The sequence below is a fragment of the Indicator indicator genome, chromosome 5 (genome assembly GCF_027791375.1).
Source record: "Indicator indicator isolate 239-I01 chromosome 5, UM_Iind_1.1, whole genome shotgun sequence".
In the NCBI taxonomy this organism is placed as follows: domain Eukaryota; kingdom Metazoa; phylum Chordata; class Aves; order Piciformes; family Indicatoridae; genus Indicator; species Indicator indicator.
Genome location: NC_072014.1, coordinates 13898707 through 13917294, shown reverse-complemented (window position 1 = coordinate 13917294; position 18588 = coordinate 13898707). Strand labels below are relative to the sequence as shown.

At 43.0% G+C, this 18588-nt stretch overlaps 1 protein-coding gene across 1 annotated transcript; it reads left to right on the top strand.

Moving 5' to 3' along the window:
- Positions 1-536: 536 nt before the first annotated feature.
- Positions 537-16789, top strand: ORC2 (origin recognition complex subunit 2). Its single transcript, XM_054380723.1, has 16 exons — positions 537-627; positions 1544-1687; positions 1964-2050; positions 3209-3298; positions 4060-4091; positions 5264-5321; positions 6534-6715; positions 7327-7425; positions 9919-10028; positions 11485-11617; positions 12010-12106; positions 13458-13604; positions 14195-14366; positions 14720-14781; positions 15447-15565; positions 16703-16789. Exons 1-16 carry the CDS (start codon positions 537-539, stop codon positions 16787-16789), a joined length of 1710 nt encoding a protein of 569 aa, XP_054236698.1.
- The last annotated feature ends 1799 nt before the right edge of the window (positions 16790-18588 follow it).

Genomic DNA, 18588 nt, shown 5'->3' with positions numbered 1-18588 from the left:
AGCGCAGGCAGAGCGGTGCCGGGGCGGGCTTTGAGGTAAAAGCTCTGCCTCGGGAGGAGGGCGGGAGCGGGCGGGTCCAGCGCGGCGCTCAAGGCGGCTTCGGGTCGCCATGGCAACACTTGGGCGCCTGCCCGGCTGCCAGCAGAACTCTCGCCCTCTCGTCGCTCCCGCCGGCGGGAAGTGGGTCGGAAATGAGCCTCGCACATTGGCCAAGGCACCGGTCACTCAAGACGTGACGGTGACGATCAGTGTTCGCTCTCAGGGCGGGCGCTGGAGTCGCCCAATTGTGACACGTGAACCCGCTTCCGCCTCCTGCTGCCTCCCGCAGGAGGAGGCCTGGAGCCCCCAGCGAACCGGCGGCGGAGTGGGAAGGGGGCAAAAGCCCGAGGCCCGGTCCGGGCGCTGCGGAGGGCGCACGGTGATCGGAGGACAAATTCCGGCGGTTCCTGCCGCCTGCCTCCGTCCACACTTCGCTGCGGCGCCACCTGGTGGCTGGGCCTACGTGACTGATCCGGGAGTGCTGCAGGGTTCCCGCCATGAGCCAGCCGGCGGGGAGAGGCAGTGGTGCCTTAGAGGTGAAGTTCGTGCCGGACGAGGACGTCTTGAAGCACATTATTGATGATGCAGGTACAGCCAGGCTGGAGCAGCGTCCCGCTGCTCTCAGGGCCGTGGGAGAGGAGCCCGAGCCGCCGCGGCGGCCTTCGGGAAGGGAGCCCTTCTCCAACAGCCGCGGCGGAAAGGCTTTGGCCGAGCGGCGGGCAGGACGAGCCTTCAGCGTCACTCCCCTCCTACTGCCTCTTCCGCATCTATTTCTGTCCCCTCCCCGACCCACAGAAAGGCCCTCAGCTGGAAGCGGCGTGGATACCGGCTCTCGGTCCTAACTTTCCTGACAACCAGGGAGGTGGTGCACAAGTGGCCTGGCTAACGTCCCAACCCCCGATGTGGTTACACGCATACAAAATCAAGTCAGAACGAGGTTTGAGGTGACTGCTACAGGAGTCTCTTGCTGCGGTTTTGACTACTTTTAAGGTTTGGAACCTCTGTGGAGATGCTTCAAACTTGCCTGTAGAAGGCACCGAGCACCCTGATCTGACTTTGTTGTTGGTCCCGCTTTGAGGCAAGGGTCAGACAGATGGTTTCCTGAGGTGTCTCAGCCCAAGTTCTCCCTTGAGTGTATCGACATCCTATAGGCTAGATCTTTTCCTTGCTCCCCTTTGCTAGGGATGATAGGGGATGTCAAATACCACCCCCTGTGCATGCAATTTGATAATTGTTTGTGTGACTGTCAGTTCACCCAGGATGTGTGCTGCAGTGGGTATCTTCTTAAGGACTGCAGGGGCTAGCGTTTGTGATAAAGGAGGGCCTGGTGGCTGTAGGCACATGTGGCCACTAGGGCACAGGCCTGTTTACTGGGATGTCTCGTCAGTGTTTTATTTGTTTAGTGGTTTGGACAACAAGAATGGTCTCTAAATGCAGTAGCCATGTGCTACTACAATAGAAATAATGTAATAGCAGGAGGTTAAAACTTTTATTGCAATTCCAGGTATTAAAGTACGGAAGGACAAGACTCAGCTGACACTCAGTGCAAAGAGATTTGTGAAGAAGCTTGACAATATTTCAAATGATGAGGCTCAAGAGATCCTGGAAGAAAAGAACTATGTTACTGCTCTTGGAATAGGTGCCCAAGGTATTAGCAGGGGAAAACCTAACACAGCCTTGACTTTAGGAGATTTTTGCAGTCTCAGGGTTGTACAATGTTGATGTAACTGCTTTTGAACACTGACCAGCTCTGGCTGTTAACAGGACAGGATAATGATTCCGAGTTTTTATTATATTTGTTTCCTAACACCTGCAATACAAAGAGTCATTGGAGCCAGAGAGTAAAATGTTGCATTCTGTCTTCCTTGGGTTGAGAATATACCAGCTCTTCTTAAAGAGCTACAAGTAACACTTGTTTTCACAGATCCAATGGGAAATGGCTCAACTGTAAGTGGTGGTGAAGTTTATACATTTCAGACTCCCAGACGCTCCAGCAAAATGTCAGAGCTGGGTATGTTTTCATCTTTGTTCATTCATTCTTTCTTTGGCTGTGGTCTTTTTTTTTGAGTACTCAATATGATTTCTCACTTCTTTGTAATCAAAAGATACATCTGCAGTATTTCAATAATGTTAATCTTGTTCTGAAACAGTTTTCCTCAGAAACGAAAGCAGGGCTAGGACAAAGCAAAGTCATAGGAGGAAAAGAAACACAGATGATTAAAAAAATGCATAATAAAAAGTGGAAGTTTCTTAATGCTCGGAGAAAGTCTGTATGTAAGCACCAAAGCATGGCAGGAGTTTTATTTGTGTAACTTAGATGGATATGACAATAATTTATGTAGCATAGGAAAAAAAAAAGGGCAGTATTAGCTTTGTGTGTCTGGGAATTTCTCCTACTCAGTGTGCTTGTTAGGCTAACTGTGGTCTTAGGAGAAGCAAGCAGAAATTGGCAGTTCTGGAGAAGGTTAGCTGTTATAATTAAATAAGATGCTTGAGGCTTGCTGCTGCTACATGTCTCCTCACTGATTTCTGTACCTCTTCTCCCCTGAGCTTCTGTTGTGTCTTGGAAAGTTTTGTGTTTCTTACACCTCCTTTCTACAGCAGTGTGGGTTTTACTGGTGCTCCCTTCTGGAACCATCACTCAGTTTTCAAACTGAGGCAAGTCATACAATGGAAGGCTAATTTTCTTGAGGGATTGTTAGCAGGATGAGGGGGCCTACCATATTCAGATCAGTGAATCACCTTCAGCTTATAGTGCTCATAAGTAGTAGAAAGAGGTAAATAGAGTACAAAAACTACCTGGGAACCAATGTGTTTGCTATATCTGATGCACTGTCTAGTTGAGAAATTTTAAAGGGCTAAGCGTGACTAATTTCTGCTCTGATTTGAAGACGTAGTCTCCCAGGGAGCAAACTATGCTTTGTCATTGGACAAAGCTGTACTTGGAAAATGAATTATCTGAGGAGTCCAGCCTTTGAAAATCTTTGTTAAGGATTACATTCACTATTAGGGTTAAGGAAAAAAAAAAACCAGTATCTGTTACTCTTCCTGAAATAGGAAAATAATATTTAGAAAGTGTTTCAAGGGTATGGCTCCATGGTTGACTAGCTAGAGCTGGGAGTTTTGTGCCTCACATTGAAACTTATTCCCTTCCTCTTGTTTCCTACAGCCTCTGAATTAGCCCAGACACCAGGACAGAATGTTGCACCCAATTACTCTAAGTGCCCTGAGAAGACAGTCAAAACACCTCAAAGCAGCAGTAAGTCCTGTGATACTTTGGGGAACTGAAGCTAAGTGAGTGGGGCCTATGTTTCTATTTAGGTGGTAGAGCAGATGCTTAAATGCCAGCTTCTGTCATGCTTGAATATTCTAGTCAGCATAGCATTTTAGACTGAACTGTTTCATATGCATGGCCTCTGGTTCACCAGAGTGTCAGATCTTTTATTCTGCCCTGCTGGTGTAGAGAAAATGTGAACTTCTCTCATCTGTTGCTGTGGCACTTGATGATTCCTTTGTGTTCAACAAAGTGTTTTCACTTTAGGGAGCTGGGATGACGAGCCCAGGTAGGCTTGATGGGTAGGATTGTGTGGGTGTTCATGTGTGCATTCACACTTTATTATAAGACATTGACGCACTCATTGCTATAAGGAGAAATACAGATGGGGGACGTCAGTGCGAGTCAACACTGACAAGGGCATGTTACTTTGTGCTCAGAAATGGAGTCTTATGCACTTAGGTAGAAGACATTAGCTCATTTTCCAGCCTCTTTGCTCTTCCTGATGGCCCCACAAAGCTGTGACCAGAATTAAAAGCTGCCTTCTGTAGTAATAACATTGACTGTCTTTGTCCTCTCCTTGTCTACCTGTAAGGAACTAGAGGCTTCCCTCAAAGGATTAATCACCCACAGAGATGATATTCTGATGCAGTATAACTTTGAATGTCTGTTTTTCTAATGGACCATCTTATGCCACTGTTGAAATTATGCAGTACTCTGAACAATGCTGTTTTCTTGCCTTTCAGAACGTTCAAGTTCAAACAAAGTTCAGCAGAGGGTGAGTGATGACTGCCTTGCTTGAGTTTTGTTGTTGTTTTTGTTTGGGGGAGGGGTTGTTCACTTTTAAGCCTTGAACTGACCAATTACTACAGTTCTGGAAAGGAAGGACCTCATTCACATGTCTCTCCTAAAATAACCAGGCAGGAATAGCTCAAGTGAGAACCAGTGCTACCATTAATCAGTACTATGGGATTTGGAGCTAGTGGGTAAATAGTGGGTTTGACAGCTAAATTAGCAAGGGTGGAGACTATTTCCTTGCATCACACAAATGAGAATGTTAGACAATCCCTTAATACGCAGTTAAACTCACAGCTTTCTGTTTCTCATCAAAGGAAGAAACAGTCTTAATTGTAAGGAGTGCTGTTACAACAAATTCAAGAACTGTGGTGCTGTTCAGTTTCTTATTTTAACATTGGTTTATAAAAATGAATTGTGGTAATGAGGGAGATGTAAGGTGATATCATCTTTTGTGATACTACAGAGAGGTGCAGTCCAGAACTGCTAGTTGTGGTAATTATAAAGAGAGTGCTGTGAAACAACTGGCTTACTAGAATGGTAGAGTATCATACTGGAAATATGTGCACAGCTTTTCTGGTGCAAGATTCCAGGATGAGTTATGTCTGCCATCCACTTGGATAAGATTAACGGAAGTGTTTCCTAAGTATTGGAGACGTGAAGAGTCAGGGGCGTGGTTTCCACGTCTGTAAAGAAGATGTGCCACTGCAACCTGATGAGCTTAGGCAGCTTGACTATTTTGCTGTGCTTCTTCTGGTCTTAGTATTCTGAGTGGTCTTCTGTTGTTCTGGTAGTTGTTTTCATAGTGGACTTCCAAATGACTTTAAGTAGAGAGTGTGATGTGGAAGATGGGGAACCAAAACATTTCCAGTTCTTCTTTGCTTTGGTTTTATTGTTCTTGAGTGGCCAAGACTGGCATCTTGACTGGAGATATCAGCTTTCTACCCTCCATCTTGAAAGAATTAAGCACCTTTTGGAACCCATTCCTACCCGCATCTAGCTCTGAACAGCAAAGTAAGAATTCTCCATACCCTTGTCTCTTCTGTACCAGTTTCCCATGGGCTGAAATAGCTTGGAAATGTAACCTGATTCTACTCGTTGCTTGGCAGAGGGCTGTTTCTTCATCTAATGCATGTTTCTTATTTGCTGTTACAGAGTAAAAAGAAAGAATTTATCTCCACCACACCTTACAGACTTGGAAAGAGACTGACAGGTAAAGAACAACCTTTGCAGTCAGTTCCCACAGTCACTGAGGCACTGAGAGGGCATCTTATTAATGCTTAGAAATAGCTAAAGGCCAGGTGTCAAGAAAATGGGTCCAAACTCCTTTTAGTGGTGCCCAGCGATGGGACAAGGGGCAGTGAGCACAAACTAGAACACAGGAAGTTTCACTTAAACATAAGGAAAAATTTCTTTACTTTGAGAGGGACAGAGCACTGGAACAGGCTGCCCGTAGAGGTTGTGGAGTCTACTTATCTGGAGACTTTCAAAAGCTCCTTGGACATGTTCCTGTGCAACCTGATGTAGGAGAACCTGCTTTAGCAGTGGGATTGGACTAAATGATCACCAGGGGTCCCTTCCAACCCCTACCATCCTGGGATCCTGTGTTCTGAGGACAGCAATTTATCTTGGTGGACTTCTATCTGTAGTAGTGGTCTGACTGAATCTAATCTATCCTGCAGTACAGAAATATTCTTAAGTCTGTGTAGACCTTTTCTCTACAATAGATTTCTACTTAATTAAAGGGTGGGCGGGTTAGAAGCATGAAGTTGTTGAACTTTGGTAATACGATCAAAAGAGACAAAACTCTCAGTAACTATATTGACACGTAAGTCTGGCACTGTTACCTGAGCCAAGTCAGAAATTTTATGGTGATGGCTGAGACATTGCTGGTAAAGTATTTCCAACAACTGCTTGGCTGTATGTGCTCAGAATGAATGCAGAGGAGAGTTTAGTGTGCAGCATTTAATATTCTGTTTCTTCTTTTGTGTTGAGAGACCAAGACTGAGACAGAATCCATCTGTGCTCTATTAATCAGCACTGCTGACAGGTCTTTTACAAAACGTTTTTTGCAGAGTGTGACCCAGAAGATACTCACCTGGCATGACTGGCATTTGGGAAAACTGATGTAGAGATGCTAAGAGAAAGAGGGGATTCCATTGTCCATTTTTAGTCACTTTTTATGGTATGATTATGTTTCTCAGTTGGTATCAAGAAGCAAGCTTTAGTAAATAATTTGTGAGCCTAGAACTGGGAAAGACCTGGCTATGAGTGCTTGCAGTCCTCTTAAACACTGATTTTACTTTTCTGTGAAATATATTTAGGAATCATGTGCTTGGAAAGCGTATGTGAGAGAACAAGATGGTGCAAAATGTGTCTGTGTAAGAAGTTTTTGCTTGCTTTTAACCTTAAATTTATGCTCTAGTTGCAGATCCCTATTTAGAAAGTGAGAGTGATTACTCTGCTTCCTGCTCAGAGGAGGAGGATGAGGAAGACCAGAAAGAATCCAGCACTCATTTATCAAGTCAAAAGACCCCAGCAAAAACTAAGGCTGCATCTGAACCTCCTCCCAGAAACACTCTAGCCAAAAAAAATGAGGACAAGATGGTGAGTGAGAAGAAAATATACTTCTGAGCCTGCAAGCGTGAAGGGATGTGTAGTGACAATAAGTTGTCAATGACCACACCTAACTGTGAGGAAAAACTGGTATACTAATTTCAAATCAGATAAGCTGGGTTGGCTTTTGCTGTACTCCTGAGCAATCCCTGTTAGACAGGCATCATGGGAGTGTATGGACTAGTCCAGTCTGCATCCTCAGAGGCTCCAGAGGGAGAAGTTCTAAGATGTTCACGAAGTGGGACACCTTGTACAGGATGAAGAAACTGACTCCTATGGCACCAAATGAAGCATGCATTGCTTTCTAGCTTGGAGTTCACCTTTGTTGTCTGATTTCCTTCCAGCACAAGGAATCCCCACGCTCCCTTAGAATTACTACTATGTTCTCCTATCTCAGAATCTCTTTTCTGTCTCTGTCTTCAGGAAAGAGCCATCTGACTCGTTTTACAAAATGCTACTGTAGAAACCGTTTTTGCAAATATCTTCTAGTTTTCTATTTAGCTTCACTCAATGTCTCATATTGGCCATCCTTGGACATGTGGTGCATGGGAGAGGGGTAAATTGACAGCAGAAGTATGGTTGATCTTTCTGTCTGTTTCTAGAGCAACCTGGTGGAGGAATACTTTGAAGCTCACAGTAGTTCTAAAGTGCTCACTTCGGATCGAACGCTGCAGAAGTTGCGGAAAAAAAAACTGAATCAGGTATACTTCATAGTGAGCCACACAACTCCCAGAGAGTTTTCATTTCTTTGAACATTTCCCTCAACAATTTCCCTCAAAAGTTTCCTCAACATTTCCCTGATGTTGCTATTTTTACTTTATTTCTGCTGATTACATTGTCAGTGGTAAGACTCATTTTGGTATCATTTTAAGCATTATGTTCCCTGCTGCTGCTTGGAGCAGGGACAGTACCCAGTTTGAGCCTGGGACAGTAGGTAAAATGCAGGGAGCAGGCTCTATCAAGTGAGTAGATAGTTAAAAGCTGCAATTACCAGATGTCACAGTCCGTGCAGAGAACTCATGATGGTTTGTTACTGTGATCTCAAAAGTGCAAAAACTCAGGTGACCATGCCAGGGGATTCACTTCAGTCAACAGCAAAACTTCATTGTTTGCCCGTAAGATGGCGTGCAGTAGGTAGGGAAAAGTGAGAGGAGAAAGGTAAAATAAAGTGAGGAGAGAAAGAGGTTTATAGTTACCACCAATGAGAGGGTTCAAAGATGTCTCTCTGGTCCCAGGTCCAGTCCTGCTGGTCCTTCTGATCCTTTCTTGATCCTGGTGGGGAAAGCTCTCCAAGTCTCGTTGCTAGGGAGACCTCTTTTATGATCAATTTCACACCTGCCAATGTCCAAACTCCACCTCTCTCCCTCATGCCCCCCACAAGTAAGACTGCCACTCATGCCCTAGCAGGAGTGACCGAGGTGTGGTCTGGGCCTAAGAAAGCATGTCCAAGACGTGATCTGCCTTGGAGGCATGTGGCTTTAGGCCAGGAGGTGTGTTTTTGTGTTACAATGACATTATAATGAGCAAAGTTCACTAAGGTTCATGGTTCCCATTTAGCAGCAGTTATGATTCTTCCTTCCAAAGGAATAATCAGGGATGGTGGGTCCATCCATCATACTTGACAGATACGGATTGCTGGTGCTAGGTACCCTCTTCCCATGGGACCTACACCTGCATATCCCTGGAGACCACAATCCATTGTGCAGGCTCCCTAACTTATTATGGAGCAGGCCGCTGCAAACTCATGCTAAGATGTTAGCCTGAGTATTAGTCCAAGTCTTTTGGAGGTATGAGGTCTTGATTCCTGATGACAATGATGAGACAGATAATGCTCCTCACACCAGTTTGCTTTTGAGGGAGAAGAGGAGGAAGAAGGAGAGCATAGACACCTGCTTCAAAAACTGTCACCAAAATAGCATTTTTGTCAATAAAATGCTATGGGGAATTTCAAGCTTTCTTGAGTAGCTGTGTGTAAGAGGAAATGGGGAATCCTTTTCATCTGAGCATTACTGAGTCAAGCCATATGCAGGACTAGGACTACATTTTGTCAGTTTGTGAAATGCGCTTTGTCCCCTTTCAGTTCCTAAGATACAGGAATGGTCTAATTGTGGTGACTAAACTGCTTTAATTTTTTTTTCCATAAGCCAGGGTTTTTTTCCATGTGACGGTTCAAAGCAAGCAGTTGCACCTTACAGAGATAGGTACAAAAGGGCAGGTGCCAGGGAAATATGTAAAATATGTGGAGTTCTCCTGTCTATGACTACTTTTTACACCCATCTGTCTTTTAAAGAATGGCATCTGTGCAGATTGCCTGATACCTGCTGTTGTCTGGAACTGCTACCCAGAGAAACATCTGGATTTTTAACAAGTTCTTTCATAATAGCGCTGGAAATCAAGGTTCTCAGTAGTAAATCTGTGTCTGGCTACAAAGAAACTGAAGGTTTGGCAGTTCTGTCTTGCAATGCTTTATGTTTGTCTGATACACTGCATCTGTCTTTGTCCTCTTTCCAGCATAAACTGTCTTACTGCAAGGGAGTGGAAAGCAAAGCTGTTAAAATTGAGAAGGGAGTAGGTTTCATGCCAGTTGTGATGCTACTGTGCTGTCATCCCAGCATATCTTTAAAGCTAAATTAATCCTTTGATTCTTGATGCTTCTGAGGTACCTTTTTCTACTTTAGCTGTCAGATGCAAATGATTTCCTTTCTGCTGTGTTTCTTTTTTAAGGTGATTTGTGAGTATTCCCTTGTAGTGACAAACACCTGAACCACTGCTAAGCATGTCAGTTGGAGCCCCTGCTCCTGTGGGGATGGTTGTGGTGTTGGTGTCTTCCTGGTGCAGTGTGTGGTGCTGTGTAAGCTCTGACTATGTCCATTAGTTCAGTTGTGGTTTTCCCATATGCAGCAGGAGGAGATAAAAGACAGTACAATACCAGTTCTGGTTCTAGTTTGGCTGCCATTTCCCATTATATGGTTGCTTTATCTCTGCCTTGTTTCTCCAGTAGCAAAACTGTGCTTAGAGGAGTCGTCATGGTTTAAAAAAAAAAACAAACAAACCCACAGCTGAGTGCCCTGTCAGTGAAAACTATTCTGCTCCTTACCAAGAGAGTCTACTAGAAGGGTATTTGTAAGGATTCTGGATACACATCTTCTTTATTCTCAGCTTTGAATGACTGTCATCTGCTCTTCCTCACACAGCAAACACTGCATGATCTTTTGAGAAAAGCTCCCCTTGCCTATGATGCTGAAATCAAAATGCTAAACCAGCAACATGAAAATCTGTTTTCCAAGTGGATGCTGCAATTACAGTAAGTATCCGATGACAGGAACTGAATAAGCCTAGTAATCAGGCACTGCCAGTAAACTTGCCCTCATGTCAACCATATTCTGTGGATAAGTTAAGGAGTGACTTTTCTTCTCTGATTAGTAACTTAATTTAAAATTAGGTGACACTAATTTACTACAATGTTTCCTGTACAGCGATTTGTATTTGACTAAATCCTTGAACTCAAAGCCTGAACTGAAGTGAGGTTGCATTCTGCCTGGCTAGTTTGTCTGTGCCTCTGTAAACCAAGCCAGAGGGCATTCACAAACAGGGCACATGAGTGATGAGAAAATGAGGAACGTGACTGATGAGGAAAGCATCCTTTGTGAACAGCAGCATACTTAGTAGTGAGTAGTCCACCACTGTGGTCTTCAGGATGTGGCTCTCATCAGTGGTGTAGCAGTTAACTTTGCCTGTAGTACCTAATAATCTAGGCATGAAGAAACCTTAATGCTGTTGGAAAATTTTATCTGGGCTTGCATTTGTGTTCATAGGAAGAAGAAAAGAGTAAACATCCAGGAAAGCAAATGGGGAAATGAGAGCTGTGACATTCTGAAGCACCTTAGGGAAGGCAGGTCACCAGCTCTGAGGTTGAGTACTGAGGCAGAAGCGGATATTTGTCAGGAGAAAGCCTCATGGAAACATTGCAGGGGAGTAGAGTATACAGAAATTTGTGGTCCATGAGGAGTGACAGAGCATATGAAAAGGGCATAAGCTTTGAAATTTGGAGAGCTGTAAGAAGGAGGAGTTCTCTTTGACTCAGTAGCAGGGAGGGTATCAGGAACAAATCTGTAGATGAAACTGAAATCAATAACAATTGCTGAAGACCTTACCTTTGCTCATTGTTATTTGAGTGATCTGATAGTCTTTCTTCTGGTCAAGATTATGATTTTCCTTCTTCTCAAAAATGAATAAAGCTATGTGATTCCCTACCATGTTCTCTATGCTTTCCTGCCTCATTCTCTGAACAGTTAGGATAAGAAAGAGAATAGTGTAAATTTGCTTTGCAATTGTGCCCATGGGTCAGAGTAGAAAACCACTAAGGCTTTTTCTTCTTGTAATTGTTGTGATCCATGGTAAACATTTAATATAATCACTGGTGAGGGGTGAATGTGAGTGCTGGTTACTCTTCATTATATTAGGTTGCAGATACAGTCTCATTCTTGGGCAATACCATTTTTTCTATAGATCTTTTGCTAAATTTATGGGTCTCCAGGCTGCTAAAATGCCTCTTTTACTAGGTATGCCACATTTTAGATTTCTTGCAGCTAACTAACCTTCTTTTGTCAGCTGTGAGCTGAGGGTAAGTCTGGAGATGATGAAGTATGAAATTTTTAGAGGTAAGATTGCAGTGGATCATTTTGCTTTATGAATGTATGGACCTGAAAAGGGACTTCTGCTATTTTGATTCAGTGTATTATTTGCTCACTTTTCTGCAGCTTGGGTTTCAATATTGTGCTTTATGGACTGGGCTCAAAGCATGATCTGTTAGAGAAGTTTCGTACTTCTCTGCTCAAGGATTCTGTTCACCTTGTGGTTAATGGATACTTCCCCAGCATCACTATAAGATCTGTAAGTGTGGGAAAAGCTTCTGGGCTTATCTAATCATCCTGTGTTACACATACCTCTAAAGTAAAATGTTAAGGACATCTGCTGCATCCTATAGCAGCAGACTCACGAATAAAGAGCAGCTCCTACATCTCATTTAAGAGTTTAAAGAAATTAGCACATGCATTTTCCAAGGAATTGCAGTAATTCCTATCCTTAATAGATACCCATCAGTCTGTAGCCTTATTTCATGTCACTGTTTTGAAAGGGGGTAGAAATTTTTGGGTTATCTTGACTGTTTTAGGAGTTTGATGGTAAAAATCAGATTGCCTCTCTTGTGACAGTCAAAGGCTTAGTTTCGTATTTTTTGCACCGTGCCAGAGCCCTTCAGAAGGAACTGCTATTTTCTTTTTCAGATTCTCAGCTCCATTACAGAGGAGGTACTGGACCATGTAGGAACCTTCCGCAGCCCACCTGACCAACTTGAATTCATCATTAAAAGGTTTAAAGAAGGTAAAAATGACTAACTTTATACATAAAAATAATGGAGTTCACTTTCTGTTAGGAGAGCCTGGTCAGTTTCTTTCTCATAGTGTTCATATCTGCAGTTACAGTTTTGTAGTTATTGTAGCTGGTGTACTTTGCTTGTAGTTTATGTCACATATAGGAAAACCTACACACACCAGGGACATATGTGCACATGATCCCAACCTGTTACCTTGGTCTGTATTCCTGAGTTTTCTAGAAAGGCAAGAAGAGGCTGGAACATGTCTCCTATGAAGAACAGCTAGGAAAATTGGGGTTCACCCTGAAGAAGAGGCGAGTCTGAGAAGACCTTATTGTGGCCCTTCAGTACTTAAAGGGGGCCAATAAGAAGGATGGGGCAGTCTTCTTAGCAGGGCCTGATGCAACAGGACATGGGGTAACCATTTTAAACTAAAAGAGGGGAGATTGAGACTAGATAGAAGGAAGGTTTTTTACAATGAGGGTGGTGAAATACTGACACAGGTTATATAATACTACCAGAGAGGTGGTAGATGCCCCATCCTTGGAAAAATTCAAGATCAGGTCAGATGGGGCTCTGAGCAACCTGATGTAGTTAAAGATGCCTCTGCTCATTGCAGGGAGATTAGACTAGATGACAGACATGAGTGTTCTCATGTACAGTAGCAGCAAGAGAGCTGGAAATGTTAACAGCCTCCTCCCTGGGGGTGTTCAAGGCCAGGTTGGATGAGGCCTTGAGCAGCCAAGTCTAGTGGAGAGGCATCCCAGCCCATGGTGGGGAGGTTGGAGTAGATGATCTCTAAGGTCCCTTCCAACCTAAGCCATTCTGTGATTACCAAAGCTAACTTCCTTTGAGGAATCAGTGAGAATGATTTCCAATGAAGTTAGTGTGCTTTGGGTCCAACCCTAAATAGAAAATGCATTTTCATTGTGTGAGGACAAGCTTAAGGATCTTAGTCATGTAACTCAAGAGCAGCTGAACAAACTGTGCTTAGACTTCCGTCCAAAAATACATTTGAATGACCTTGAATCTCAGGACTAAAAGTCATAGCTAAAAGGGAAATTCCTGGTAAAGCCATAAGCAAGTGGAAAGTGGATGGTAAGAGAAAAGCTTAAAATGCATAAAGAACTGTAGCTATGATGAGAACTGATAAAGTAAATTGAGAAAAAGCCTTTTAGGTGCTCAGGAATAATAAATATGGGATAGAGATCAAAGTAAGCTTTACAAAAAAATTATTTCATATTGGAGTGATGAATATGGAGCCTGATGGAATAGACTTGTCCTAGGCTGCACTGTGAATGGGAAACCATGTGCAGTTTGATTGGTTCTCTGCTTTTTTTTTTTTTTCTGATCTTGCAGATTCATCTTTAGAACTCTATATCCTCATTCACAACCTGGATGGCCAGATGTTGAGAGGAGAAAAAAGTCAACAGATCCTTGCACAGTTATCCTCTCTGCCTAGCATTTACTTCATTGCCTCTATTGATCACATCAATGCTCCTCTCAGTAAGTCCCCTTGGGCCTGATGTAGCAAAGAGAAAAGAATCTGCAATCTACTTTGGGGCTGCAGAGTGTGTTTCATAAGCTCATGTATTACTGTTGATGTGCAGAATAGATCTGGTAATATATGTATGGTGGTAGCAGCTAGGAGCCCCAGTTTTGACTGTGGCTGTGTTGCACCAAAACTGTATAAATATACTGAGAGCTGCCAGCCACCAATCAAATATACAAATAGACTCCAAGCTTGTGGCACCCTTTGATTTAGGGACTTAACAAAATGGAGATTGGGTGTTATGTCTATCACTGCATCTAAACAATTTTATCAGTCAGAAATTCTTTGCATTCTTTGTTGACTCTGGAAGGATTTACACTGTATCTGTGAAGCTGGTATGAAAAAGGGATGTGTGCAAATGTTTTGTTGCAGATAATTTGTCATGATGGAACACTACTTGGGTGCATGCACTGTGAATTTTCACAAGCATACAGTTTCTTCAGACCCAGAAGTACAATTAAGTACACTTCAGTACTGCTTACTGAACACCTTAGAAAAGCTAAATCTCCCAATTCTGTCTGCTCTTTCTTTTCTCTTTGTCTAGTGTGGGATCAGGCAAAACTAAGCCTCTACAACTGGCTTTGGTATGAAACAACCACATTTAGTCCTTATGTGGAAGAAACATCTTATGAGAACTCGTTTTTAGTACAACAATCTGGATCTTTGGCTTTGAGCTCTCTAACACACGTCCTGCACAGTCTCACTCTCAATGCCAGGTAAGACGCTGTTACACTTCATATTAGCACTTGCTGAGGATCCAGTCCTTACTGGTCTACACCTAGCAGGAGGCAATCCCTCGCTTCTGTCAACAGTGTTGAAGGTGGAGATGGTAGGACCTGGGTTCCAATTGATGGGTTACTTTAAATGAACAGTGTTTGGGTAGCAAGCCTTGTTCAGTGACAGAGTTTGCAATTCACATGTAAAGTTTTGGTCATGAGGGAAAAATCAGTTAAGATATCCTAATGATGAGGGTGTGGGGCTTGGTATTTGGTTGTGTTTTGGTTTGTGGTGGTTTTGTTTTAGTTTTTCTTTGATGTTTTCTTGTGATCTCTCCTCCTTTCCGCATTAGGGGTATATTCAGATTGCTTGCTCAGTACCAGCTGGAGAACAAAGACAACCCATCTTATCCAGGTACATAACCACATTTTCTCATCTGTTTGGGGTGTTGCTATTGCCAGCTCAGTCATAGAAGCACTGGGTTTTGGTCTGCAGGTTACATCACCAGCACCAGAAGCACTGTTAACTGTTGGCTCAGTGAGACTCAGTGCTGGCGTGTCTGACTGACAGGGAATCAGAAGATTGTCTGTTTAGGCGTGACTGAGAAGAACATGAATTTGCATAACTAGCACTTAAAGGGCCAGAGAAAGACAAGAGATTCTGTTCCCTTGCTGCTCCTATCTAAGTGACTTCTGATGTCCCTGCTTTCTAGGATGTATGTGAAATGTTTTGTCACCATTTATAACAGGTGCTTCTGGGGATGTGTCTAAACATGATAACAGTAAAGAAAGTTGGAAGTAAGGTAGAGCAGTTTGAAATTAAGAGAGATTAATCACACTGGGAAGTGCATTTAAAGTGTTATTAAAATAGCTTTAGACAAACAAGGTGACTGGAACATTAATTTAGGTGATTTCCATTAACTGAAATACTGGCTTTGGTATATACTTGAAAGAAGTGATGATACTACGATAGTCACTGTGGTCTGAGTCAAAGTAAGATTTTTAGGTGGAGGTAATCTGTGTTGTTAGACCTGGAAGAATCTGTGAATTTCTTATTCTTGGGTTTTTTTTCATCTTCAGGGCTGCCTTTCCAAGACTTCTACCAGCAGTGTCGAGAGGCTTTCCTTGTGAACAGTGACCTGACGCTCAGGGCACAGCTGACAGAATTCAGGGACCACAAGCTCATCCGGACCAAGCGGGTGAGTTGGGGGAAGAAGATAATTCTGGATATTGATGCAGCTCTCTCTGTGCCTTCCATTCATCAAGACTCTTTACAAGAACAGGGGTCTGTAAAAATGCAGTGTGCTTTGGTTATTCAGTGATCTACAGGTCTCCTCTTCCTGAAGACCATGAGAAGTAGTGAACTCTGGAACCTGCCAGGCTGCTTCCAGTAGTTACTTATATTTGCATGGGGGTTGGTGCAATCCCAAGTACACATATAGAATGGGTAAGGAACGATTTCAGAGCAGTCTTAAGGAGAAGGACTTGGGGGTGTTGGTTAATGTAAAACACAACATGAGCTGGCAAACCATGTCCTGGGCTGCATCAAAAGAATTGTAACCAGCAGGATGAGGGAGGTGATTCTCCCTCTCTGCTCTGCTCACCTGGAACACTGCATCCGTTTCTGGTACACCCAACACAAGGACATCTGGCTGCTGGAGTGGGTCCAGAGGAGGGCTATGAAGATGATCAGAGAGCTGGAGCACCTCCCCTCTGGGGACAGGCTGAGAGAGTTGGAGGTTGTTCAGCCTGGAGAAAAGAAACTTGCTCCAGGGAGACCAATGCCTGAAGGGGGCCCACAAGAAAGCCGGAAAGGGACATTTTACAAGGTTGTGATAGGACAAGAGGGAATGGATTTAAGCTGGAGGAGGGTAGATTTAGACTGGGTATTAGAAATTCTTTACAGTAAGGGTGGTGAGGCACTGGAACAGGTTGTCCAGGGAGGTTGTGGACCTGGAGGTGTTCAAGGCCAGGCTGGAAGAAGCTTTGAACAACCTAGTCTAGTGGAAGGTGTCCCTGCCCATGGGGGTTGGAACTAGATGATCTTTAAGGTCCCTTCCAACCCAAACCATTCTGTGATTCTATGAAATACAGTGTTGAGGAGAAGTGTAGTGTCAGACTAGCATGGCCTACCATAAGATTTCTCATCTATGGACTTTGCTCAGTGTTTGTCCATTACCAGTGTTGCTCTAGTGAAACTTATTCCTGCTTTTTATCAATATCATCCCTATGACTGCTGGCCAGCATTCACCCAGACTGTGAGTATCAGTGCTGTCTGGTGGCTTGCACTGCACTGTGCCTTGGTGCTAACACTGTGTGTATCTGTCTGTTCACAGGGAGCCGATGGTGTGGAATACTTACTAATTCCTGTAGATGATGGTACCTTGACTGACTTCTTAGAGAAAGAGGATGAAGCTGTGTAATGTCTTTCTGTTCTTAAAGCATCTACAGCAATTGCTCTCAAGGGCTGATGGAGAGGGGCCTATTCTTGGCTGCTGGACCACTTACTGAAATGTAGTAATTGTAGTGAACAATGGCCCCTTGTTCAACTACTTTAGGTAGTTTGGAATGATGACTTCTGTGAGTAAGGCATCTCTTGCTTTGTAGATTTGTCTGCTTTGTCTCTTAGCTCAGATGAAGCCTTCTTCGTATCTATGCAGCTAGCCTTACAGCCAGAAAAATGAGCTCAGTAAGACTGTGACTTCTGCTCTCTGCCACACCAGCCAGGAGGGTTTGGCTGGAGCAGTTTGGGAAATGCAAATCACTAGATGGTCACAGCTTTAGTTTGTACCTAGAGATGCAACTTTTATCTCAACGGAGTGCTTTGCAGTACTCCTTTACCAGTAGGACAAGACTAGCTTCCAGTGTATGAAGAAGTCAAGATTTGTAATGCTAAGAGACCTGCCTTGACTGCATAAGGAGAATACTGGTGGGTCTGGGATGCTGTGGGTAATTTCTGGCAACAGAACTGAAGGACTTGTCCCAGACCTGAATCCCTTTATAAAAAGATGTAGATAAACAGAATTGTCGTGGATTCAAGCCATTGTCTGTTGGTGAGAGGCTCCATCTTTTTTCCATCTACTTTTCAAGTTGCAATCCAGGACAATGAAGAGGCTGTAAATCTTTTTGTTTATTTTTTAAAAGTTTGATTATATATATGTATTTTTTACATCAGGAGTGTCCACTGATCCTGGAGGCCTTAAATGCCATTTATAAGCTCTCCCTTTTTAAAAAGTCCTTAGAGGTTGGGAGACTGCTGAAGTTTGACAGCTTTTCTTCACTTTTGTTCTCAGGTATGTGGGAGTAGACTATATAGTTCCAACAAGTGCAGTCTGCCAACCAGACTTCAGAGACTCTCTGTGTAATGTTTGGTACTTATGTTACAGCTCAATGTTCAAATCAATCAAATAAAGTACTTTAATAATTTTCATTAGCTTGTCTTCCATAAAATCTTTTTATGTTATAGGAAGATGGAGATCTTTCTGGCAGTTGTGTGAAAGCCTCATTTTCATTATTATGTCAAATATCTCTGCAGATACTCATGCAGTGTGTAGAAGATTTCAAACTACTTAGTAAAACCAGTTTGCCTGCCTTTTAATAACCAATGTATAACTTGAAGAGAACCGTAACATCACATGGAATATTGTTACCTGGTCTCTGAGAGGAGCAACAGGCAGGTTTTTAGCCTGAATTTGTATTGAAAATACAGGGTACCTAGTTACCTCACTGACAAATTAATTCTTCAAATTCAAAACCTAATTAGCTTTGCTGGACAGTCTGATGAGGAAAAGTGGCACATGCCAGCAGTTCTCTTCAACTTCCTCCAGAACATTTTCCAACGAATAATCTCTTTTGCTGGCACTTTCAACAGTCTGCATTTTTTAGTCTGTATTCCAAAACTGATGCAAAATGCATCAGGTCTTACCTATCACTATTTAGGCTACTGTCATTAACTATTATCAGGAGATTTATTAGCTAAAATATCAGTGACCTATACTGACATGGTTCACCATAGCTGCAACAGGGTAGAATTGCTGTGTAAGCTTAAAACTGGAGATAAGTCAGGTTTTTATATTTTACCTAAAACAGTCCTTGAGTATCATGGTTACCAAATATCTAATAAGAGTAAATTCATTCAAGTGCAGCCCAGTAATTGAGGAAGTCAGCCTTCTGTAGCCCAAAACAAGCATTTATTTATCTGACAGAAGACAAAATACATCAC